This window comes from Hyla sarda, chromosome 3 (genome assembly GCF_029499605.1).
Source record: "Hyla sarda isolate aHylSar1 chromosome 3, aHylSar1.hap1, whole genome shotgun sequence".
Classification (NCBI taxonomy): Eukaryota; Metazoa; Chordata; class Amphibia; order Anura; family Hylidae; genus Hyla; species Hyla sarda.
In genome coordinates this window covers 417,675,390-417,703,312 of record NC_079191.1, presented here as the reverse complement: position 1 = coordinate 417,703,312, position 27,923 = coordinate 417,675,390, and the positions used below count along the sequence as shown (strand labels likewise).

The 27,923-nt window shown below is 42.6% G+C and overlaps 1 protein-coding gene across 2 annotated transcripts in view; it reads left to right on the top strand.

Moving 5' to 3' along the window:
• Positions 1 to 2,270: 2,270 nt before the first annotated feature.
• LOC130363031 (spermatogenesis-associated protein 7 homolog) overlaps positions 2,271 to 27,923 on the top strand; it is a 228,185-nt gene continuing 202,532 nt past the window's right edge. The window contains exons 1-2 of one of the 2 annotated variants that reach the window (XM_056568328.1): positions 2,271 to 2,363; positions 11,017 to 11,091. In XM_056568328.1, the coding sequence (XP_056424303.1) occupies positions 2,351 to 2,363; positions 11,017 to 11,091 (88 nt within the window). In that variant the 5' untranslated portion in view covers positions 2,271 to 2,350. The remainder of the gene's footprint in view (positions 2,364 to 11,016; positions 11,092 to 27,923) is intronic. The other variant, XM_056568329.1, reaches the window with a different exon arrangement.

Sequence of the window (27,923 nt, the reverse complement as noted above, 5' to 3'; positions counted from 1 at the left end):
TACAGTATCTCCCATAAGTGAGTCCACCCCTCACATTATATACAGTAGCTCCCATAAGTGAGTCCACCCCTCACATTATATACAGTATCTCCCATAAGTGAGCCCACCCCTCACATTATGTATACAGTATCTCCCATAAGTGAGTCTACCTCTCACATTTTTGCACCCTCTTCTACAATTTAAAGTAGTGAGTGCACAGGGTGTATAACAGTGTTTCATGTTGTGTCCCCTTAAAATAATTCAACACACAGCCATTAATTGTGAAACATTGTTAACAATAGTGAATACATCCCTAAGTGGAAATGTCCAAATTGGGCCCAAAGTGTCAGTATTTTATGTGGCCACCACAATTTGCCAGCACTGCCCTAACCCTCCTGGGCATGGTGTTCACCAGACAGGGCCGGATTACACAGTAGGTGTAGGCAGCAGAGTTCCCCCACAGTAGGTGTATGCAGCAGAGTTGCCCCAAAGTAGTGTAGGCAGCAGAGTTCCCCCAGAGTAGGTGTAGTCAGCAGAGTTCCCCCACAGTAGGTGTAGGCAGCAGAAGTCCCCCACAGTAGTTGTAGGCAGCAAAGTTAGGTGTAGACAGCAGATTCCACTGCCCTCCTTCCCCCTCCAGCCCCTCTAGCCAGTCCGGCCCCACCAGAGCTTCCCAGGATGTTAATATAGTCATCTTCCCTTTTCTCCATGATGATTTCACGAAGCCAGTAGATGTTGGAGACCTTTGCGTTCCCCAGCCTTCTGTTTGAGGATGCCCCACAGATGCTCAATAGGGTTTAGGTCTGAAAAAATACTCGGCAAGTCCATCACCATTACCCTTAGCTTTAGCAAGTTCTTGGAGGTGTTTGGGTTCCTTATCTCATGTGAATACTGCCCTGTGGCCCATTTTATGAAGGGAGGGGATCATGCTCTGCTTCAGTATGTCACAGTACATGTTGGCATTCATGGTTCCCTCAATAAACTGTAGCCCCCAGTGCCAGCAGCACTCATACAGCACAGACCATAACACTCCCATCACCATGCTTGACTTTAGGCAGGACACACTTGTCTTTGTACACGTCACCTGGTTATCACCACACGCTTGACACCATCTGAACCAAATAAGTTCATCTTGGTCTCATCGGGCCACACGACATGGTTCCAGTGATCCATGTTCTTAGTCTGCTTGTCTTCAGCAAACTGTTTGCAGGCTTTCTTGTGCTTCATGTTTAGAAGAGGTTTCCTTCTGGGACGACAGCCATGCAGACCAATTTGAGGCATTGTGCGGAGTATGGTCTGAGAACTGCCAGTCTGACACTTCACCCCTTCAACCTCTGCAGGAATGCTGACAGCACTAATAATCCATATTTCATAGGGCAGCAATTCCTATGGCAGGCAGCAGCAATAGAGTGCCGATCTCACCACTGCAGGTTGATTACATTGATCTATATGAGCATTCAAACATTTGTTCGTAATAGGCCTATAAAAAAAATAATAGGCCCGTAATAGGCCCCCAAAAAAACGTGGTTAAAAATGTAATGAAAATATTTGATATTGCCACATATGAAATTGTTTGAATTATTAAATTATAATATTCCTGATCCCGTATGGTCAAATGCCAAAAAAATCCTACTCAAAAGTTGATGACTTTTGGTCACATCACATCCCAGTAAAAAAAAAAAATTCAATAAAACGTAATAAAACTGTGAATTCTACGCATAAGTAAAAACTACAGCTTACAGTGCCAACAAATGAGCCCTCATGCAGCTTTGTAGGCAGAAAATAAAGTTATAGACAACGCACAGATTTATATATTTTTTTATTTTTTTTATCGAAACTAAACAAAAATTTGCCAAATTTGGTATAATTGGAATCATACTGGTGTTGTAGGGTGTTTTATGCTTGGTGTTGTAGTTTTGCAACAGCTGTAGGCACCCTGGTTGGGAAACAATGCATTAAACTATAAAAAGTATCAATGCCCCACAAAATTGCGCAATTTAAAAAAAAAAATTTCTATTTTACCCTACAGCAGTACAACTTGTCCCATAAAAAATAATAGTTATAGGCCAAAAATTTATATTCGTGAAAATTCAGAAAGATGGAAAGGGGTTAAAGGTATGATCCAATTTGCACGTATAACCGTATTAAGTGTTTTCCACACCGCTGTTTATTTGATCTTCACGCTTCCTGAGCGTGCAGAATGTTTACGGAGTCATAGCTCAGTTGTTATGGGGATCACCACACCCGAACTGTGTCTACGGGAGTCAGCGCTGAAACTACATTGTGCTATTCTTCAGTGGAATCCATTCTCCTGGAGTGAAGGGTTTTCATATACATCGTGTCCTGGAGAAAGAGTCCCTTGTGTTTACCCATGTCCCTGATACGTAAGTAATACAACCTGCGCTTAATGGAGGCCGGTCAGGAAATGGACATTGATTTTCATTTAAACCATTTTAGTTATTTAATTTGTTTCATACGGAATAGAATATAGGAAAATACAATTATGAATCATTTAAACATGTGAAAAAATTATATATATATATATATATATATATATATATATATATATATATAGTTAAAACTAGTTTTCCCTAGTGACTAAATACCTTTGTGAAAACTAGTACAGACTGCTTTTCCCCAGGGAAAACTAGTTTTGACGGAACGCCTTGTGAAAACTAGAATTGACCACTTTTTTCCTAGTTAAAACCAGTTTTTACTGAATGCTTTTGTTGAAACACCAGTTTTTACTAAACGCCTTCTTACAAACTAGAATATTTACTAAACTCCTTCGTAGAAAGTAGAATATTTACTGAACGCCTTCGTACAAAGTAGAATTTATGCCTTTGTGAAGACTAGAATTGACTGTTTTTATTTATTTATTTATTTATTTATTTTTTGGGGGGGGGGGGGTTTGCTTGAGGTTGTGTTTTTTTGTGACATATTGTACTTTATATAAGTAGCAAATTTTGTTGATACATGCAGTGTCGTTTATTTTACATTTTTCTAGATTTGAAAATGTTCTACTTGTCATACCAAATAAATCTAGGGATATCCCGATATCATTTTTTTAAGACCGAGTACGAGTACCGAAATTTTTTTTAAGTACTTGCCGATACCAATTATGATACTATTTTAACACCTTAAAGGGGTACTCCTGTGGAAAACGTATATTTTTTTTTTTAATCAACTGGTGCCAGAAAGTTAAACAGATTTGTAAATCACTTGTATTAAAAAAAATCTTAATCCTTCCAGTATTTTTTAGGGGCTGTAAACTAAAGAGAAATCCAAAAAAGAAATGCATTTCCTCTGATGTCCTGACCACAGTGCTCTCTGCTGACCTCTGCTGTCCATTTTAGGAACTGTCCAGAGCAGCATATGTTTGCTATGGGGATTTTCTTCTGCTCTGGACAGTTCCTAAAATGGACAGCAGAGGTCAGCAGAGAGCACTGTGGTCAGGACATCAGAGGAAATGCATTTCTTTTTTTGGATTTCTCTTTAGGATACAGCCCCTAAAAAGTACTGGAAAGATTAAGATTTTTTAATAGAAGTGATTTACAAATCTGTTTAACTTTCTGGCACCAGTTGATTTAAAAAAAAAAAAAAAAAGTTTTCCATGGGAGTACCCCTTTAATGGCCAATACAAGTAAACCTGTACGCCCCTGAAAGACCAGGCCTGTTTTTTCAAATCGGGGATGTCTGACTTTATTGGAGAATAACTCTGGTAAAGTTTTTCCAATCACGATAATTCTGACTTAGTTTTTTTTGTCACAAGTTCTCCTTCATGTATAGTAAAAGTAAGCCGATATCATTTGTATTTTTATTTTTACTATGCAAAATATCATCAAATGAAAAAAACAACAACGCTTTTTTGCCATTTTAACGCTAATAGGTTGCATATTTTTATACTTTCTGACCAAATAGTTTATGAAACTTATACTTTCAGATTTCTACTTTATTTTGAAAGCATTTCTTTTGTTTTTAATTAACATTTTAAATAAATTAGAAGCCTAACAATTTAACTTGAAATTTTGAAAGTTTAGAAAATTTGAAAAGTACATCTTTTTTTTATGTGCTATGCAAGGTTTGCAGAAAATTGAAAGTGGTAGAACATAGGACCCCCCCCCCCCAAATGACCCCATTCTAAAAACTAGACCCCTCAAGGTATTTGCTAGGGGGTACAGTGAGTATGTTAACACCATAGTTTTTTGGCAGGAATAATTACAAAGTCAGTGTTAAAAATTCGAAATTTGCTTTTTTTCACAAATGCATTACTTGTGGGACATATTTTTTGTACCCAATATTTTATATATTTTATATTTATCAGCCACCATCTTACCAGGCACAGCGCTACCCATTCAGCAGTGGCCAGTATCTGCATGACATATAGTATGTCACAGGTCGGGAAAACCGTCCATGACGTACATGACAGGCCAAGATTGCTGAGTGTATGGCCGTGTTTCCCAAGCAGTTGTTCCAAAACTACAACTCCCAGCATGACCATACAGCCTTTAGCTATCTGAGAATGCTGGGAGTTGTGGTTTTGCAACAGCTGAAGGCACCCTGCTTGGGAAACACTGATATATGGACTCACTCAACAGCTGACATTTGGGCCACTTGTCTTATTTGGGGAACAGGCCCTGAATGTTTTAATCTAGTGACGTCCCTGGCTTTCATCATATTACAGAAGTCAAAGTCACATGTCTTGTGAAGTCCTGCACTGCCCGTAGCTCTGTAATATCCCACATCCGATCAGCTGTCTTCCCCCTGTGCCGAACTTTGCTACCACAGAAAAGAAAGAAGAAGAAAAAAAAAAACCGTAGCAAACTATAAATATTTACATAAAAATATAATGGTGTCCCTTGAAGTGAAGCTCCATAAAAGTTTATGATCTCCTGGTCTTGTGCTGCGATCATCAGACGCTCCTAGCACTGATGCTGTAAATTCATGCACGCTCGCTCCTGGCAGCCGCATGCTCCCCCAGGCCAAGTGATAGGCCGGGAGCGAGCACAGCAGAAAGTTAGTCCCATCCACAGCTTTGTCTATCAGCCATCTCTTGTCCATGACTCGTGGACAAGCTGATGCTGCTGCGGGACTTGTCAGTGTCCCAGGAGGAATGGGGACCCCTAGTGACATGATTTTCAAAGACAGTTTTCTTTAATAAAATGGGAATTTTTCTTAAACAAGTATATTAGAAAAACTATTGTTTTGCCAAGATGTACAGCATATCAAAAGTTTTGTTTTGGTGTTTAGAGGAGGGGTACATGGGTATGCAAGGGCGACATCGTCGGCCCGCACCAGTGTGCTTAGTGGGGGGGGGGGTACATGGTTATGGGGAGGCAGCGTGGTCATAACTTCCAGGTTAATTTAAATATAAGAGATACCAGGAGACTTTTTATTGTCTTTACTCTGGCAGGCGCTTTCCTTTTAGGGCATCTTAAGCAAACAACCAAGACAAGTGAGAAGATATTAGTCCTCTGTATTCTCTCTGGGGTCTACGATATGTAGACATACAGTAGCATTCTTTTGTGCCGTTATGGCTACCTTCAGTTATAATACACGGTCATTACACATACTTTAAAGGGTACTCTACTGCCCCAGTGTTCTGAACATTTAGTTCTGAAGGCTGGGTGTGGGCTGCGGGAGTCGTGAAATCACGGCAATCCCCCCACGAGACGTCATGTCACGCACCCTCAATGCAAGTCTACGGGAGGAGGCGTGGCGGGCACCACACCCCCTTCCTTAGACTTGCATTGAGGGGGCTTGGCATGACGTCCCATAGGGGCATGGCCGTGATGTCACCATTTCTGCAGCCCACACCCAGCCATCACAGAACTAAATGTTCAGAACGCTGGGTCAGTAGAGTACCCCTTTAAAAACAGTCTATATAGTGCTGGGACCATCCCATGAACCAGGCCACAAAGACGCATGTTTATGTAATCCCACCCAAAAGTGACTATTTTGTGGGTGATTTTGGGTGTTTCTGGGGATGGAATGTATCATAATCAAGGCCACCGGAGGATCCTCTGGAAATCTTATCGGCCGATTCTTCCTGGGCCTTACCATTTTCCTTGATCTGTAGGACATGTTCCCATTGTCAACCTATAATATTTATTATTCTCCATCACCGTTCTCATTACTAATATTATTAGTCAGTATGTCACTCATGACTTGTGCAATAATGAAATATATTATAATGTGCTCCAGTTTGCTGAGTTAGAGTTTAATTCATTTTATTCAGACTGACATATGCTGCGTTACCATTGGCGATGCCGATGATTTATTAATGAATGGGGAATTAATGTTAATTTGCGGTAATTACAGCATCGCCTAATGCATATCCATATCCTGACATTACATGGCGAAGGGAATAATCCTCTGTCTTTCTATGTGATCTGTAATGGCATTTACTGCACAGCCCCACAAACACTGATATCTAAGGGACTTTCTTTCTTCCTAAAACTAAGGATGGGGTAGCATTTATAGAATTCAATTACGGTAGATAACAGTTATCGTAATCTTATGCCACGGAAAAATCTGCAACGAAATGTACATTTTCTACAGGCGGAATTACATGTGAATTGTTAAGGCAGATCTGAGGCAAATCCACAAGTAAAACGTACAGATCATATGCTGGATTTGTCCATGGCATAAAATGACATTAAAATACACTTTTATTGAAGCAAAGTAGTCTAAACCCGAGAAGGAGTGGCTTATGCCAGTTTCAAAAGGCTGTAAAGGGGCCACATTTTATGGTCTGCATTAAAAAAAAACTTTTACGGTGATGGAGCTTATTTTCGTTTACCTTATATATATTGGTTAAAAAATGTTTTACTACCTTTATGTGGTCTTTCATGCTTTCATTTTGCTTTAGTAACGCACTGTTGTCTTTAGTAACGTAACTTCTTGTCCAGTGTACATCCTGTAATGGACTTCCTGTTCCTCTGTACTGTAGCTGGGAATGGAATCAATTCTCTTTCCCTCCCACTATGTAGGAGGAGTTATAATCAAGAAGGTGTAGTCGGAGGGAGACAGAGTTGGCTGAGTTCCCAACTAAAGCGAAGACAGGAACATGTTACAGGATGCAAACTGTCTGCTCCGCTGCCTTCCTACCCAGTGTATATCTTGCAAAAGACTTCCTATTCCGGCTGTACGCTCTAGCTGTGAACTCTAGCTATCTCTCTCTCTCTCACTACACCTTCTTGACGAAAAACCCACCCTACTACACCCACACAAGCCTCTATCAAAGTGGGAGGGAGGTAAAGCTGGCTGAAAGCCCAGCTAGAGTGTACAGCAGGAACAGAAAGTTCATAACAGGATGTACACCAGACAGGAAATTAGGTAATAAAGATGACAGTGTGCTTAAAAAGCAATAGGAAAGCATGAAAGACCATAGAAATCTAGAGAAATAACTTTATTTGAGGGCTGGGAGGGGTGAGATGCGGTCTAGGAGCTAGCCGGAGCTATCTAATAGGTGATGATGTCATCCAGTAGTTTACAGGAAGTCAGCTGATCCAGGACTGACCCCTTCCTCTAACTCATTAAAGGGGTACTCCTCCCCCTAGACATCTTATCCCCTATCCAAAGGATAGGGGATAAGATGACTGATCGCACCCACCTGTTTCTTGTCCGGAAGCGCTGGAGGGTCTGGGTCCCGACCACGGGAATGGAAGTCCTTGACATCACGACTACGCCCCCGTGTGACGTCACGCCCCGTCCCCTCAATGCAAGCCTATGGGAGGGGGCATGACGGCTTAGAAACAGGTGGGTGCCGCATGCAACATTTCGGGGGTCCCAAGCGGCGGGACCCCCGCGATCAGACATCTTATCCCCTATCCTTTGGATAGGGGATAAAATGTCTAGGGGTTGAGTACCTCTTTAAATGCTGTGATTTTTTGTGGATCAGATGGTGATCACATGAACCAGTTACAGTAATGAAATGCACAGGAGCAGCTTTGCTGGGATTACCAAATGGCGCTGTATGACTAGTGATGGGGAAATAAACTATTTCCATGCATTTACATCCCACAAGGAGATGCTATGGTGTTAAATAATGGCTGTGTGCCCTTAACCACGTGCATAGAAGGCACTTTTTTGTTTTTCGCTTTTTAAGCCACTTAAACCCTCCCATGTGAACCGACCGCGATATGTTTCATTTGTTGTAACCAATCTTAATATTTCAGATTCCCGTTTGTCCGATTGTTTGCAGCAGTCGTGATGTCCTCCACTGCATAAATATTTTGATTTAAATGTATGTATACAAAAATAAAAAAAATTGCCATAAATAGCTGCTGTCAGCGCAGAGCGTGTTCAGCGCTGGCTCCATGCATTATAAATAAGCCTCCGCTGGCGGCCACCGCTTGTTAAGCTGCCATCAGGGGACAATGCTGAGGAGACGTACACCTTGTGAGCCTCTGCTGACCTACTTCAATGTGCTTTCTGTGTTTTCTAGTCTCCAGGCTGGAGAAAAATTCTCACCGTCGCATATTTTTCAATCCCTTAAGTGACTTTTAAAGGGTCACCCCACCCTGGTTTATTGTAGATGAATAGGATGGAGGTATAAGTCTGTACTATGCGCTTACCTAAAACTACACATGTAGGCAATGGAAACACACATTGCATAGACATAGAGGGGCTGTGGTAGACCCACAGTTAGCGCAGGAACTGCTGGGCTATGTAGTTCACTGGTGACATCATTTGGGTGGAGATTACTACGTGTGCAGCCTTACTGCATCCTAGAGCAGTGTTTCCCAACCAGGATGCCTCCAGCTGTTGCCACACTACAACTCCAAGCATGCCAAGACTGGAGAGGAAGTGTATAACTACTATATGTCCTGATCCCATAAATATAGCAGCAGCAGTATACAGAAAGAGCTGAAGTGGAGGTGGCAAACTACTGTATACACTGATCCCAAAGAGATAGCAGCAGCAGTATACAGAAAGCGATTGAAGGGAGCTGCATAACTACTATATATCCTGATCCAATAGAGATAGAACTGGGAGAGGAGGTGTAAAACTAATATATATCCTGATCCCATAGAGAAAGCAGCAGCAGTATACAGATAGAGCTGGAAGGGAGGTGTATAACTATTATATATCCTGATCCCACAGAGATAGAACTGGGAGGAGAGGTGTATAACTACTATATATTCTGTTCCCACAATGACAGTAGCAGTATACAGATAGAGCTGGAGGGACAGTGTGTAACTACTCTATAGCCTGATCCCATAGAGACAGCAGCAGTATACAGATAGAGCTGGAGGGGGAGTGGTGGGGTCTGGGAGCTAGCAAGACAATCTAATAGGTGATGATGTCATCTTGCAGTTCACAGGAAGCCAGCTGACTCAGGGCAGACTACTTTAAGTACTGTGATTGTTTGTGGGTTAGGCTGGTGATCACATGACTTAATTACAGTAATGAAATACATGGATGCAGCTATGCTGGAATAAAAACAGATGGCGCTGTCAGACTAGTGATGGTGAGTTGGTATGATATGGGCAAAAAAAAACCTTGTGTGCTTCTTTAAAGGGCTACTCCAGCCCTGAGACATCTTATCCCCTATCCAAAGGATAGGGGATAAGATGTCTCACCGTTACGTGACAGCCCCCTCCCATAGACTTGCATAGCGGGGGGTGACATCACATGGGGGCGGAGTCATGATGTCACGATACTCCGGCCACCCAGCTGTTTGTGAGCTGGCACCGCGGCGTGCAGCTCAAACAGGTGGGTGGCGAATACAAGATTGCGGGGTCCCCAGCGGCAGGACCCCCGCGTTGAGACATCTTATCTCCTATCCTTTGGATAAGGGATAAGATGTCTCAGGGCCGGAGTACCCCTTTAAATGAAGACTCACCTATTTATTCAAAGTGTTCTGCTGGACAAAGGCTTATGTACCATAAAGGAGTTGGACAGACTGTGGTATGGTACGTGACTGGGGGTGGTTGGATGTATCACTTCGTGATGACAGGGCACCATTAACCTACACGGTCTGAGGATAGGACAGCTTCTCCTGGGCCAGGTGCGGAATAAGAAATACAACGAAGCCAGGTTACGAATAATTGTCTTTACTAAGGCAGGAGTAGATGTAACAAACCTCACAGTGCAGATTGTAGAGTTGAGGGGTTGTAGTGTAACCCTTGGGAGCCCTGTAGACTTGCTGTGACTTGTAGTATTTTTCTTGGGACTTTAGACTTTATGCTGAGGCCTCCCACATTGACTAGGGTTCTGATAGGGTCCAATTATGCTACACTTCCAGGGTATGAACTATCTCTGTGTGGCCCATTGACTCAGTATTTGACTGGGTATTTTGTTCACAATTAGGAATCTCTGAATCCTCCTGAGTGGGGAAGACTTACAGAATAGTGTGGTTGCTTGCTGGAAGATTTGTTTTAGGCTTCCCTTGAATCACCCCACACTCCTGCTGTCTCCTCCCACACTGCAGATCACAATGGGCTCTGCACAGAACAACAACACTCACTTAGGGTATGTTCACACTACGTAAAGACCCGCTCACACTGCCAAATTTCAGCAGCGGACAATTCCGCTCTTGAAATTGTTCCGCGCAAAGAAAGAACATGTTCATTCTTTTCGCGGAAGTCCATGAACACTGCATTGCCGTCAATGGTGACGGCGCAGTGCCGCGCGTTCCTACCGCCGAAGTATTGCGGCGGTGGCCGACAGAATGGAATCTCCGTTCGCGGAATTCTGTAAGCGGAGATTCCGTTCATAATCCGTAATGAGAACATACCCTTAGAGTGAGCACTGACTGAACAGCTCCCCTGCTAGGGTGCCTCCCATTGGGCAATCAGGGTCACATGGGTATTCTGCATCATGCCTCCTTACAGATATCCTGTAGATTCCATAACAGTGCAACACAATATAAACAAACAGGCATAACAAATATTAAAACATCACCTGAGCAACAGGGCCTATCACAGGCACCTAAAGCAATGTTTACCTGACAGAACGCACTCCCTTACTGGGGCACCACAGATGGACTTGTTTACTTATAAATATGTTTTTTTTTTGCTTCATTGACAGAAACCCCCTCCATAATTATTCCGAAATATTCAATGACGGGGCCATACAAAGGACGAATGAGCACGAAAAGCAGCCGTAAGTATTTCTTATCCAAAGCAAAAGTCTTGACTAATATAGAAAAAATACACGTGCTAAACTTTACGTATTCATTGTTAAAAATATTGGGGGGAGATTTATCAAAACCTGTCCAGAGGAAAAGTTGCTGAGTTGCCCATAGCAACCAATCAGATCACTTTCATTTTTGAAAAGGCCTCTGAAAAATGAAAGAAGCGATCTGATTGGTTGCTATGGGCAACTGGACAACTTTTCCTAGGGACAGGTTTTGATAAATCTTTATGAGCATCTTTCCTGCTTTTTTAGAGCCTGTACAAGTTTTGTTTGGGTAATTTGCAATTGGGGAGGTGTTGTATATCAGGGGATGTAAGGGGAGTGGAGACCCCCAAACAGTGGTGTCCACAGGGCGACGGTACATTTCCTACTCCATTTTACTCTCAAGTTCTATCCTGTTACATTAAAATTGCCAGTGTTATCTACAACAACAACAATATTGGTAGGGAGGGGATCCGACTTTAGGCCCCCCTACCCTTCAGCGCAGCACGTTAAGTAGTGGCTGTGTCCAGAACCTGCAGCCACGAAACGTGAGTTACTCAAAGCTCAAACTACTGAATCCTGTGTGACTACTATCAGCTCAAATATTCTAAAATAGTAGCACAGTGGCTAGCATCAAAAGCTCATTGCTTCCAAGTCCCAGCAAACCTGTGAGGAACCTGTATCCCGGTTCACTCTTGAAAAGACTGTTATGTTCAATTCTGTTGCATAAAATCTGCAAGTAAAGTTTCTTCAGTTTACTTCATAAAATCTGCTGTGGACATTCCGTTATTTCTCCTTGACGTTTGTGGTTGGTGGTAGGAACAGTACTATTGAGGAAACCTTACCCTGGTGTCACGATGTTCAAGGGTTAATGCCACCAGACCCTACACTATTACCGCAACACTCTAGACACCATTACCCTCCCGGCACCACATTATGTATTGTATTGTTTTCTGATTTTTGTTATGTTGTATATTTTCAGAGTTACTGTGCCTTTAACAAATGTCAAACTTGCTAGTATTGATGAGCATGTAAAGAGAACCGGGTGATTCCTTATGTCTAATAGGAGGCCCCCTAGCAAAAGCCTTAAATAGTGTAGGGGTATTCTCTGATACAAGAAATAGCAAGTCTCATGCAAATTACCAGTCCCAAAGTCTGAAGTCCAAGTCCTGGCGGTAGGAGTCTTATTAAGACACCTCTGTGGAGAATCTAATTCAGCGTGGGCTGTCTACAATCTAATATACAGGTCAGTCAAGTATACTAAAGGTCCACCACAAGTCCTAGCAAAGCTTAAAGGCTCATGAAGTTGTCTCTGCATACTCTCCTATTCCGAGCTACCTTGTAAAGGACTATTCCATCTTAAAGGGGTACTCCCGTGGAAAACATTTCTTTTTAAATTTTTTAAATCAACTGGTGCCAGAAAGTTAAACAGATTTGTAAATTACTTCTATTAAAAAAATCTTAATCCTTCCAGTACTTTTTAGGGGCTGTATACTACAGAGGAAATGCTTTACTTTTTGGATTTCTCTTCTGTCACGACCACAGTGCTCTCTGCTGACCTCTGCTGTCCATTTTAGGAACTGACCAGAGCAGCATATGTTTGCTATGAGGATTTTCTCCTGCTCTGGACAGTCCCTAAAATGGACAGCGGAGGACAGCAGAGAGCACTGTGGTCGTGACAGAAGAGAAATCCAAAAAAGGAAAGCCTTTCCTCTGTAGTATACAGCCCCTAAAAAGTACTGAAAGGATTAAGATTTTTTTTTTTTTTTAATAGAAGTCATTTACAAATCTGTTTAACTTTCTGGCACCAGTTGATTAAAAAAAAAAAAAAGTTTTCCACCGGAGTTCCCCTTTAACCTCAGTAAAACACAGTTTTCTCCTTAACCCTGCATCTGTGGTTATTTCACCCCAGCGCTTGGCCCAGGAGGAGCTGCTCAAACCTTGGAGTGTGGAGGTTAACGCTACCCCGGCATCACAAACTGTGGACTTATCCACCATTACTTTAGCCAGTGTGCACCACCCAGTTAGACCTCCACACTGCCAGCTTCCCTTTAAACATCTATAAGGAGACAGTTTCCCATTTTTAAACTTAACTAAGAGAGGAGGTAATAAAAAAAAGATATAAGGTTCCCATTAATTCTCTGTAACCTCGCTGATTCTTGTATTGAGCGTCCGGGTCCCCTGATAACTCGCGTGCCGTAATTAGGAAACTTATTTGCGGCGTCATATAATCCGCTGGAAAATTCTTCCTGACAGGTTACACATACAACCTAGATCTGTCGTAATAAAATAACATACGGTGCAGCTCAGCATATAAATAATCTGAGAATACAAACATGAGGGCAAAAGAGGAATAATGAAGAATAGATGATTGCAGACGTTTATTAGAATGAGGACAGCTGTTTCGGAAAAATTTGTGACAAATATACACAAAAAGATGTGTAAACACAATACATTTTCTCTCTTTTTTTTCTGCCAAATTTGATGGTTGGACCCAAACTCTTATCTTATATGTTAACTTGACCCAACAATTTTTTTGGATATTACAGGACTGTGTTCAAGGTCTGAAAGTTGTTTGTAGGTAAGGGTGTGCATACAATAGAGACAGACCATGTGGCTGCCATGCCCCCCCCTCCCCCCTCTGTGGACAATGGTATTAGGCAGGGTAAATCGTCCAATGGGGCCAAGCTCTGATCCAATAATTGGTCCCAAGGGTCCTGCAGAAGACAAGTGCACTGGAAGCGATTTTTAAGCCTTTCATTGTCACCCTAGTGTATTTCTTATAGGTTATTTCACATATATCCAGATCTTATTGATGGACTGTCCTGTATAGATCTAACAAGGCAGAAATGTGACTTGTTGACCCCTATAATTGCACCATTTCCAATATACAGTATTATTATTGGGGTTGGAACTTGTCATGTGGTTTTGGACATTGGGATGGGCTTAGCGAGAGGAGTAGGTGCTCCAATAGCTTAAGAGATTATAACAAAGGTTCATATACAACCTAGGTCTCCAAACTGTGGACCTACAGTTGTTGCAAAACTATGACTCCCAGTATGCCAAGATAGCATGCTTGGCAACCTCTATGTGATGGTGTAGATGGACACCATCTTCACTGGATCATAGAGGTTACATGACTATACTCTTTAGACTATATTCTATAGCAGTGGTCTCCAAACTAAGGACCTTCTAATGTTGCCAAACTACAACTCACAGTATGCCTAAACAGCCATTGGCTGTCTGAGCATGCTGGGAGTCGTAGTTTGGCAGCAACTGAAGGTCCACAGTTTGGAGACGTAGGTACTAGAAGGTGGTACAACAACTGGAGGTCCACAGTTTGGAGACCTATGTTCTAAAGGATGGTGTAACAATTGGAGGTCCACAGTTTGGAGGCCTAGGTTCTACAAGGTGGTACAACACCTGGAGGTCCACAGTTTGGAGATCTAGGTTCTAGAAGGTGGTACAACACCTGGAGGTCCACAGTTTGGAGACCTAAGTTCTAGAGGATGGTGTAACAATTGGAGGTCCACAGTTTGGAGGCCTAGGTTCTACAAGGTGGTACAACACCTGGAGGTCCACAGTTTGGAGATCTAGGTTCTAGAAGGTGGTACAACACCTGGAGGTCCACAGTTTGGAGATCTAGGTTCTAGAAGGTGGTACAACACCTGGAGGTCACCAGTTTGGAGATCTAGGTTCTAGAAAGTGGTGCAACAACTGGATGTCTACAGTTTGGAGACCTAGGTTCTAGAAGGTGGTGCGACAAGTAAAGGTCCACAGGTTGGAGACCTATGTTATAGAAGGTGGTGCAACAACTGGAGATCCACAGTTTGGAGACCTAGGTTCTGAAGGTCCACAGTTTGCAAACGTAGGTCCTAGAAGAAGGTGTAACAACCGGAGGTCCACAGTTTGGAGAAGGGGGTATAACAATTGGAGCTCCACAGTTTGGTGACCGAGGTACTAGAAGGTGGTGTCCACTTAGGAACTGGCTGAATATAAGTGACATTGTATTGTGAGGCTGCAGGCTCTCTCTGCACAGGAAACAAACTACATTTCCTATAAGCCAGTTGGATTGTATAGCTGGCTGCGTTGTTCCGCATTTACCGGGTCATTTCCTGCCTATTAAGCCATGATAACATGAAAATGACACATAGTCGCTGACAGACAAATGCTGGTGAATACGCTGAGCTATTGCAACCCGTGGGAAGGGCTTACACAGAAACGTATGAGTTAATCTCATAAAACATAGGCATGAAATGCATCCAGGAGGGAAAGTGGGATATGATGATACATGGAGCAGATGAAGGACCTTATATCACGTTTGGCTATAGCGCAAATATCATGAGCTTTATTTACTCCAATCTGTAGGAATTTCTTTCCAATGACTCCTTTCTGATACAATGAAGCCTCTCTAAAAGGCGGCCTCTTTGAGAAGACCACCCACTTACCCAGACCAGATTTTATTTGCCAGATATTCAGTTCCACATTCATTATGCATTCTTTAAGAAAACCACCACTTCGGGTGATCATCTCAAAGAGGTTTTATTGTATTAGCTTTAGAGAAAAGGGCCCCAAAGATGATGCCTACCTATGCTGATTCATTTCTTAATGTTAGTACACAGAGATTGTTTTCGAAAAAAGTGAGCCGGTCACGTCGCAGCCCAGGAAAAATGCCACTATTGAAAAGGTGTACCTGGGGGTAGACTTGGCCTTGTGGTGTCACTGCCATGTGACGCTCGTAGGCTCAAGGAGTCACCACAGGCTTTGTAATGGAAAAGGAAAAATCTTCAGCTCACCTTAAGACGTGTGCTCGGATCTTCACCTGGTCTGGTGATGTGCATGAACACTAGTCTTTATTCGAATCACTTAGCCCCTTAACGACCACGGACGTATATTTACAAACATGGCCGGCTCCCGATTTATGAAGCACGCTCAGAAGCTGAGCGAGCTTCGTATCTGCAGGGTCCCCGTTGCTATCAGCAACTGGGACCCGCGGTTAATACCAGACATCACTGATCGGGCTGATGTCCGGTATTAACCCTTTAGACTCTGCGATCTGTTCCCATTATTCAAAACGCATAAGGAGAACAGAGTTAGGCCTGGACTGTGTAGCTCGATCTGTCCCTCTGCCCTTGTACTACTACTCCCATCATGGGACAGAGCCTGTCCCATGATGGGAGTAGTTGTAGTACCGCAGCGCTGAGGGATGGCACTTGCACATCCCCAGATGCGGGACTTTTAGGACTACTACTCTCATCATGGACAGACTCCATCCATGATGGGGGTTGTAGTCCAGGGGCTGAGGGGCAAATCGCACCAGGTCATTCTCCAGAGACCCGCTGCAATCTGCATTTATTAACTGTAAAAGCAGGCGGCACATGCAACTACACTGTGCTGCCCGCCGGATCACGTAAACTGTATCACATTTCATAATCCCCGCCCGGGAGACGGGAGCTCTGATTGGTGAATAGCTATACACCAATTAGAGCTCCTGTCCCCACAGCAGCGGGGATTATGAATTATGAGAGATGTATACAGGAGCCGGCGGCCAGCGCAGTGGAGCCACATGTTCCACCGGCTTTTACAGTTAATAAATGCAGATCGCAGCGGGTCTCTGGAAAATGACCCAGTGTGATCTTCCCCTCAGCCCCTGGACTACAACTTCCATCATGGGACCGAGCAAGTTCACCCACACTAAACCCAATACATTGAGTTATAGTGTGGGTGAACAGGAGTCTGTAACATGCTCACTTACTTAGTAAAGTTTTGTTTTGGCCGAGTTTGCGTCCTCTAATGTGTCCTCCATCCATCCCGGTTTTGCGCGCAGCAGGTGGGTCCCCTGCAGGCAATCTTACTTTGTGTTCCGGAGGCAGGTGCCTGAAGCCCGCCCCCCTTGTTGCATATTCATTTTTGCTTCTCCACGTCCTAATAATGTGGAGTTATCCGCCCCCCTGAGCCCTGTGATCTGTCTTCCCAGCGCATGGGCTGTTTATTTTACCCAGCTCTCCATCTTGATGACGTGAGAGCTGTGCGTCCTCAGAACAGCTCTGTGCTAAGAACCAGCGCATGCACTCGGAAGGCAGATCACAGCGCTTAGGGGGCGGAAGCAAAAAATGAACATGCAACAAGGGGGACAGGCTTCGGGCGCCTGCCTCCGAAACACAAAGTAAGATTGACGGTGGAGGACCCACCTGCTGCACGCAAAACCGGGATGAATGGTGGACACTTTAGACTACGCAAACTCGGCCAAAACAAAACTTCACTAAGTAAGTGAGCACGTTACAGACTCCTGTTCACCCACACTATTACCCAATGTGTTGGGTTTAGTGTGGGTTATCTTGCTGACAGTTTTCCTTTGTTCATAGAGGGCTAGAGCAGGGCCCCTAAGAAGATGAGTGTGGTAGCACTGACGGAGTGATGTGTAAGAGTTAGGAAAATGCAGGTTGACTATAAAAACATTTCCTTGAACCATACAAAGATTCACAGTTATCAGAAAGTACTTGTTCTAACAGTTCAAGGAATATGTGGACAGAGTAGAAAACACCCTGACTTTAGGGTGGTATGAGGTGTAGGGGTCCCTGACCTACTCCTGCTCCTTCTGTGCCATGTTTCTCTTCTCCAAAGGGTTACACATGGACTGCCCCCCCTCGAATTCTCCTAAGAAATTCCACTGATGCTCTGCAATGCCCAGGCAACTGGTTGTAGTCACCTCAGCTAACCCGATGACACTGGCCTTTTAAATTCAAGACAGCGGGTGTGCACACCCTAGGACCCAGTGCCAGAACTGCAGCAGAGGAGAGACCAAGAGCCTGTAGCAAGTGCAAATGCCAAAAAATGTACATGACTTGATGAACACCCCCCATGCATATGATATAATGACAGATATTTGCCCTTCCCACCCCCAGACCTGTCTTGTCCATCTTTTCCTGTGAGGAAGTGTCCCCGATGCAGTGATTCTCCAGGTAGTGCTCGTATTGTCGTCACACCTCACATTTATTAGTTCAGGCACTAGCCGGCCTCATTTCTTACACTGAAAAAACATGTTTCTTCTTCACAGCACTTCCTTTTAGGTTTTGTCTAACAAAACACTATTGTTAATTTTGGCCGTTCTACTACTGGAGTAGGATTGGTAAAGTGATCTCCGTAAACTGCTTTGTGTGCTGCTCCAACAAATTAAAAAAGTCTTTACATTTTATATATAAATTATTTTGAGGCAGTTTCTGCCATAATGCTGTAGCCTGGAGAAAATAATGTTGCAGGTAGGTAGATAGGTAGTGCAGGTAGGTAGTAGATAGTGCAGGTATGTAGATAAGTAGTGTAGGTAGGCAGTGTAGATAGATAGGTAATGGAGGTAGGCAGTGGAGGTAGATAGGTAGTGCAGTTAGGTAGTGTAGGTAGATAGGTAGTGCAGTTAGGTAGTGTAGGTAGATAGGTAGTGCAGTTAGGCAGTGTAGGTAGATAGGTAGCTAAAGTATGATGACATCATCTCATGAAGCGACATGCAGGGTAATCAGGGCGCTGCCTTTGTACAGTGTACAGTACTGATTTGCGATGCGTACCACTCATTTTACCTTTTTAGGGTGGGGCGCTGCCTCTGATCCAAATCCCCTGCCACTGTCTGGGGATTAAGAATTTTCTACCCCACACCACCGGCACCCCAGAGCAGCTGCCTATTGGTATGTTCACACTATGTATTTTGCACGGAATTCTGTGCGTTGAATTGCGCGTTGGAATTCTGTGGTGTGAACTCCTAACATTAGTGTGAATGGGTCTTCTACAAACCCGTTCACACTGCAGAATTTCATCGGCGGAATTTTCTTTATTTGCATGGAAGTCCGCGAGCACTGCATTGCCGTCAATGGTGATGGCGCAGTGTTGCGCTTTCCTACCGCCACCCGGTGGAATCTCCGCTAATGGAATTCTGCGACCGGAGATTCCGTTCAAACTACATAGTCTGAACATACCCTTAGCTGCCCTGACAGAACATGCCTTTAGCGCGCATACTGCTCAGGTTGCCCTGGTCAAGTTGCCCTAGTTGTGTTTGGCTCCTATTTCAAATTGGCCCATACCTCAGTAAAATGTCAGAAGACCACGGTTGTTACCTTGGGGCTCGATAGAAGTTCGATAATTTGCCCAGCTCGAGCAAATGATTCCCTGATTCCTGGATAAAACCAAACTGAAGTGAAGCAGTAAATTTCTCTAAAGTCGCGCATTTCGAATTAGAATGATACCATTTTTATGTTCTATACAGATAAGATCATCGTTCGGGCCCCAAACTTTGTTTATAGAGCTCTTATTTGTAAAAATATTCTTTTTGAAAATCTACATCACTAAATGACTTCTCGAGAAGGACATTAAGAGGATGAAAGAGAACAGCGAGTTCAGCGGTATGGTGAGAAATAGCTTTTACCACCAGCACAAAACTCTCTTGAGGAGTATCCATTAATTTCATTACCTTCGATAACGGTTTCTCGTCCTCCATCAGGAGAAATTCAGCAAAAAACATTAGGACTACATGGAAAGTAAGATGTTATTGCTCCACTTCACTGCGGCCAGGCTCTCTGAGGTTCACAGATAAACCTGTAATGTTTCCGTGTAACAAAACAACATCTCGACAGAACGTTTGTTGGTTCTGGCCAGAAGCCATTTATCTTTAGTCCTCGGCAGCCAGCAATGCTGATCCCTTATTCGAAGGAGAATCTAAATATTACCTGTTATTACTACATTGGATATGTTTAATTGGAAAAGCAAACATAAGGAGCTAGGGCGTTAATACTATAAAGCCAACTGAAAGAAAAGGAATAGTCCAGCGTCTCGGGGTGCAGAACAGGAACTCTTTACTCAGATCAATTTAAGACAGCATCACAAGCAGAGGACAACACAGACGCGTTTCAGATCATGCCATGTCATGACTAAGGATCTTGCATGATCCGAAATGCGTTAATGTTGTCCTCTGCTTGCGATGCTGTTTTAAATTGATCCGAATAAAGAGTTCCTGTTATGCACCCCGCGACGCTGGACTATTCCTTTTTTTCCGTATTGTACCACATGGCCTGGAACGCTGCTGGCTGGTCGGGTAGAGGAGTAGCAGTTGGGAGAGTGAGAGCTGTCAGTGCATTACTACTTGCTATAATCCATGGTGAAGGCCATATCTCAAGTTGACTTCCCCCATTCTTCTTTGGACAGGGTGAACTTGCCAACATTAGACAGAAGAAACCCTTTCCTGTTCCATGTCCATACTTTGCGTGAACAGCTATTTTGTAGTTCAGCCAGAAATACTCATTTGGATTGAGGACTGTCCTCCAAGGCTTTAATAACGTTCTTTATAGGTAATTTATTTGTTGACTTGGATTTACGTTTGAGGCCAAGATCCTGCTGGGAAAAATAAACCTCCCAGGTTGCAGTTCTCTTGCTGACTGCAGCAAGTTTTCTTCCAGGATTATCCTTAATTTTCTGCATACGCTTTAGTCTCATTTAATACTTTTTTAGGCATAAACATGACTCCTTCAAAAGGATTAGCCCTGTAATTGCTCATTAGGGAATATTTTGCATTACCTATTACCAATTATTTTCAACTAAGTTGTTGACTATGAAGCAAACAGGATGTCAATACTCTTCTGGAAAAAGATCATCATTACTTGTTATCAGCAGAAGGCAGGGCAGTCCTGCAGGAACGCATGGGAACTCACTTCCTGCACTTTTTCCACAGCAGGAACACTGTTCCTATTAGCAGCAGTCCTGCAGGACCAGCCATTGAGTGGAAATCTTGGATGAGTTCCCACTGTTTTTTCCCAAGACTTGACCCCTGGCAGAAGGCCTCTTGATGCATTCAGAGACACCACCACCAAATTGGAATCCAACTTGCCAGGGAGAGGAAGATGATGGTAAGAATGTGCGGAAAGGAATTTTTACGTTCACCCCTTTATAGAAGCCCACTGTCTTCATGATGTTCTTCTCTTAAATAAAGTAATAGATACCCCATTTGTGGGTGTTGGCCACAGCATTATTAGTAACATCACAAAAATATATCCTTGTCCTGAGTTGTAACAGCTACATCTTCCTCCTTGGCCATCATGGTAAAGCCAAGCCCCTGGGAAAGCTACACCACTCATCCAGGTCAACTCCCAATGTGGAGGAACCAGTGTACTCCCTAAACAATCTCTACCACCCCACCAGAAAGAACCCATGACATCTCACTTCCTGCAAGCCCAACAAAAATAAGATGATTGCTATATGACCCAGATACACCGCTGATCCAGGGCAAAAACAAATCCTACAACAGAGAAAGCAATACACACCACTGTCCAACCACTCCATCAAAGAGAACCAACTCCCATCTCAGCTACTGTCTGCAAACACCAACAAAATATGTCCGAGCTGATTTACAAGAAGCCTTACACAACGCTCCCAGGGACTGAACATGATGGTAAACCTGCAAAATTAAGAACCTTCTCAGTCTCTCAATAGCGACTAGGTTAGAAGTTCCTCTGCGTAGTTGCAGGTGGCTTATGAAACACAGAGAATATAAGAAATTGGAGCACTCACCCAAAGTCTATTAACTGTATTAGTCTTTATTAAAAATGAATTCAAATACAGCCAACACCTTGGTGCAGAGTGTAGAGCAGGTAAGGCAGGAACGGGAGAGAGAGAGAGAGAGAGAGAGAGAGAGAGAGAGAGAGAGAGAGAGAGAGAGAGAGAGAGAGAGAGAGAGAGAGTGAGATATGAGAGAGAGATGAGAGAGATTGGTAGATGACAGATAGATATATGAGATAGATAGATATGAGATAGATAGATATGAGATAGATAGATATGAGATAGATAGATGGATAGATAGATATGAGATAAATAGATGGATAGAAATGAGATAGATAGATGGATAGATAGATAGATATGAGATAGATAGATAGATAGATATGAGATAGATAGATAAAAAGCAAAATGAACAGTGGCACACCAAGTGACAAAAAAGAAAGGTGATTTATTCAAAAAAAGTGTTAGGCAACGTTTCAGCTGGCTCACCCAGCCATTTTCAAGCAGTAAATTACTCTCAGTGTTAGGTATATATAGGGTATACAATCATTAAGATCCAATACATTAATTAGTGTACAAAAGTGTAAAAAAAATGCATAAATAGCAATAAATATAACAATAATGAAGTGTTTAAGACGCATATATATATGGGGCACACAATCCAGAGAACCGATCCTGTCCCCAAACATATCGGCGTTAACAGTATACAGTGTACAGTATTAATTACATATTGTTGGTGCACAGGTGGAGATTAAAATCATCATTAACTGGGCGGAGAGATGAGTCCACTCACCAGGAATGTACACATGAGGCACCACGAGGACGCCATTGCCAGGGGAGACAGCACACGCCGCTATTCCGAAGCCAGAAGCTGCGGCTCTGTCAGAGAATCACATGACCTTGCTAGTAGAGCGATGTAGCTCATGCGCCCTGCATAAATATACACATCGTCGGCCATCTTAGTTGTGGGTACACCCGTCCACGTCATTGCAGGGAGCACAGCAATCTTCAGTGCGCGATCAAGCGCAAGGTATAGCCAGGCAATAGGCGGATTCCCGTCTCAAACCTATACCTCCTACTGTCCTGAGCACCAGTTGCCCTGATGTCACCGGGTTTCGGGGGCGCTGTTTGGCACCATGTGAAGAAGTGCATCCTCTTTCTTTGGATGTAATTCGGGTGGCTTTCATACATATTGATGGCTTCATGATGTAATACATCCTTTGTAGTACAGTTCCTATTATGAAGGCGTGTGCTGTTCTAAATAAAAAATCTAATCAAAAGATAGAGTATAGAATTCTTGAGTGAGTGAATCCCATCTCCAGTGTCCAGTAATCTAGAAAAAATTAAATAAAAATATTCAGATAAGTATATTGTCAAAAATACAGAGGGTTAGCAAGCAAGAATATAGTCAAATTGGTTATGCATTGTAAATTTCATGTGTTACATGGAAATCTACATTAAGGCCAGAGGGTCTCAAAGTGTTACGTTCATAGATTCATCGTAATTCTTTACGTTTCAGCATTGCCACTCTATTGCCACCCCATTTGGGTATTGGTACATGATCAATTAACATAAATTTTAAGTCTTTCTCACAATGTCCGTATTCCATAAAATGACTAGGGACTGGTAAATAAGTCCGTTGTTTGCGAATGGAATAACGATGCTGATTTAATCTTGTCTTGGCATCTAGTGTGGTCTCACCCACGTATAATAAATTGCAGGGGCATTGCAAGATATATATAACATGGTTCGAGTAGTATCGATTTGTATACCTTTTACCAGTGTTTGGATGAATGAATTCTTTTCCCTTCATCATGAAGGTGCAGTTGACGCAGGTGCAACATGGAAAAGAGCCCTTATTGGCTACTGTCAGACTTTCTGAATTCTCTGATGCCCAGCATCCAATTTGCCCTGACCTTCTCCACTACTAATGTACAATTCTTAGACACCACTATCAGTATAGGTGACCGGACACTCATAACTGACATTTACACCAAACCGACAGACGTGAATTCGATACTTCGGTACGATAGTCAACATTCACGTAGTATGCTACGGTCAATCCCGATGAGCCAGATGGTGCGGGCAAAAAGAATTGTGAGCAATGAGGACAATATTAGTCTCGCGTTAGACCGTATGTGTACCAACTTCACCAACAGAGGGTATCCCCGAACATTGGTAGCTACATGTAAGGATAAGGTGCGAACCCTAGATAGATATAGTTTACTCCAGACTAATACAGCAAAAAAACAAGACAACAGGATTGCTTTTGTGACCACTTACTCTGAAGCATCTCCGAAAATTGCACATAGCGTTAGAAAACATTGACAGATCTTAAGCACTGGGCTTTCACACATACCCGAATTGAGTAATCCCCCACTTATGTCTTACTGTAGGGCGACGAACCTAAAAGATAAATTTGTGAAATCTGATGTGTCCCTTGAGAAACCCAAACAAAGGTATCTGACAGTAGCCAATAAGAGCTCTTTTCCATGTTGCACCTGCGTCAACTGCACCTTCATGATGAAGGGAAAAGAATTCATTCATCCAAACACTGGTAAAAGGTATACAAATCGATACTACCTTACATGTAACTCGAACCACGTTATATATATCTTGCAATGCCCCTGCAATTTATTATACGTGGGTGAGACCACACTAGATGCCAAGACAAGATTAAATCAGCATCGTTATTCCATTCGCAAACAACGGACTTATTTACCAGTCATTTACCAGTCATAAACCTAGTCATTTTATGGAATACGGAAGACTTAAAATTTATGTTAATTGATCATGTACCAATACCCAAATGGGGTGGCAATGGAGTGGCAATGCTGAAACGTAAAGAATTACGATGGATCTATGAACGTAACACTTTGAGACCCTCTGGCCTTAATGTAGATTTCCATGTAACACATGAAATTTACAATGCATAACCAATTTGACTATATTCTTGCTTGCTAACCCTCTGTATTTTTGACAATATACTTATCTGAATATTTTTATTTTATTTTTTCTAGATTACTGGACACTGGAGATGGGATTCACTCACTCAAGAATTCTACACTCTATCTTTTGATTTGATTTTTTATTTAGAAAAGCACACGCCTTCACAATAGGAACTGTACTACATAGGATGCATTACATCATGAAGCCATCAATATGTATGAAAGCCACCCAAATTACATCCAAAGAAAGAGGATGCACTTCTTCACATGGTGCCAAACAGCGCCCCCGAAACCCGGTGACATCAGGGCAACTGGTGCTCAGGACAGTAGGAGGTATAGGTTTGCCAGACTGAGACGGAATCCGCCTATTGCCTGGCTATACCTTGCGCTTGATCGCGCACTGAAGATTGCTGTGCTCCCTGCAATGATGTGGACGGGTGTGCCCACAACTAAGATGGCCGACGATGTGTATATTTATGCAGGGCGCATGAGCTACATCGCTCTACTAGCAAGGTCATGTGATTCTCTGACAGAGCCGCAGCTTCTGGCTTCGGAATAGCGGCGTGTGCTGTCTCCCCTGGCAATGGCGTCCTCGTGGTGCCTCATGTGTACATTCCTGGTGAGTGGACTCATCTCTCCGCCCAGTTAATGATGATTTTAATCTCCACCTGTGCACCAACAATATGTAATTAATACTGTACACTGTATACTGTTAACGCCGATATGTTTGGGGACAGGATCGGTTCTCTGGATTGTGTACCCCATATATATATGCGTCTTAAACACTTCATTATTGTTATATTTATTGCTATTTATGTATTTTTTACACTTTTGTACACTAATTAATGTATTGGATCTTAATGATTGTATACCCTATATATACCTAACACTGAGAGTCATTTACTGCTTGAAAATGGCTGGGTGAGCCAGCTGAAACGTTGCCTAACACGTTTTTTTGAATAAATCACCTTTCTTTTTTGTCACTTGGTGTGCCACTGTTCATTTTGCTTTGTGTTTTGGAGGGGTCCCCAACCTGGACCTGACACAGTAGGCACCCGTGCACTTATTTTCTTCTGGAGTGCTGCTTTCCTGCTTTCGATAGATAGATAGATAGATAGATAGATAGATAGATAGATAGATAGATAGATAGATATGAGATAGATAGATAGATAGATGTGAGATAGATAGATAGATATGAGATAGATAGATAGATAGATAGATATGAGATAGATAGATATGAGACAGATAGATATGAGATAGATAGATAGATATTAGATAGATAGATAGATAGATAGATGTGAGATAGATAGATATGAGATAGATATCAGATAGACAGACAGACAGATAGATATGAGATAGATAGATGTGAGATAGATAGATGTGAGATAGATATCAGATAGACAGACAGACAGATAGATAGATAGATAGATAGATAGATAGATAGATATCAGATAGACAGACAGACAGATAGATAGATAGATAGATATGATACAATAACTATGATCCAGTATTTGACATATGAAAATTGTCTGGTTGTCATTAGACTCCAAATCTAAGAAAGAAATACACATAAAAAGAAAAACAACAAGTAATCCACATTCTCACAAAGACACATTTTGGGAGCGGTTTTACAAATAACATTTTGAGAAATATCTTGGAGAAAATTCTGTTAAGATGGATTAAAAAGATAAAATATCAAGGGTTCCAGGAGCCAAGCACAACATTTGCGGGTGTAATATAATGTGGTCATATGGCAGAGAGTGGTGTTTTCTGTGCATACAATGGATGACTCTGAGGATGACTTCCAGCACACAGCGTTGCCGTGGAACAAAACACAGAAAAACATTTCGCTCAAAGCCACCTGAACTATTATATGAGAATATTCAATTAGAAGCGCTTCCCTCCTACTATATAACCATCCAAAAGGAGGATTTCTGAGAATAGATTGAGAAATGTGATTCCTACCACACCTCCGAATAGAAGAAGCACCATGAGCACCATCACAGCACCAAGTCTGGCCCTGACCGGTGCTATAGCTGTGTGTGACCAGAATACAGAGCGCTGCTGCAAATGGTGCCGCTTCTGTTTCATGGTGCCCTATGCACAACTCAACCATATACTGACACCTTATGGCAGTGGTCCCCAACCCAGTCCTCAAGGCCAACAACTTCCGTTTTTTTTAGTTCCTCCATTGGAATAGAAAAGGGACTGTTGGTGGGTCTCCTGTGGAAAATTTTATTTTTATTTTTTAAATCAATTGGTGACAGAAAATTAAACAGATTTGTAAATGATTTCTATATAAAAATCTTAACCCTTCAAATACTTATCAGCTGCAGTATGCTCCACAGGAAGTTCTTTTCTTTTTGAATTTCTTTTCTGTCTGACCACAGTGCTCTCTGCTGACACCTCTGTCCATGTCAGGAACTGTCCAGAGCAGGATATGTTTGCTATAGGAATTTGCTCCTACTGTGGATAGTTCCTGACACAGACAGAGGTGTCAGCAGAGAGCACTGTGGTCAGACTGAAAATAAATTCAAAAAGAAAATAACTTCCTGTGGTGCATACAGCAGCTGATAAGTACTTGAAGGGTTATGATTTTTAAATAGAATCTGTTTAACTTTCTGGCACCAGTTCATAAAAATAAAAAAAATATTCCACCGGAGTACCCCTTTAAGGTATACTTTATCCTACCCAAGTAACATTGCCTTCAGGGGCCCAAATATAACAGTAAATAAATGAAACTGCATTATGTACATCTAGCTCCCCGAAGTGTGGGATTGACGCTATATGATAGCCTGGTGGAGTAGGGTATATGGGGTGTAGCTGTGCGGTGACTAAAGGGTGTCTGGTTAACCCTTACTATTCGTGATGCCAGGGTGAGGGCTCCTCTGTAATGCTTGTCCTACCGCCACCCTTCCCAAGAGCGATAGGGAGGTAGAGAATAATTGAATGTCCACAACCGGAGAGTTTGCTGAAAACAGTTGGAACTTTACTGAAGATTTTATGCAAGCTTCATAGCCGGAACAGTCTCTATACATGCAAATTCTCTTGGAGATTGACAAAGGTTGGGACTTTAGCAATTTAGAGACTTTAGTATGATATGCGCTGTTCCACTGAATTTAGGGGATTAAGTTGTGGTCCAGTAGTCACGCTAGCTTTAGCGGGGATTAGTTTAGAACTCACGGTTTAGTTCAGCTGAGGTCGGCAGGTTTTGTGGCCTAGCATGTGTGGTGACCACGGGTGTTATCCGCGACCGCCACTACGCTGGGGTTAGTTACTTGGTTCTTGGGGGTATAAACCCAGGGTCAGATGGTATTAACCCTTAATGTCACGTGACGC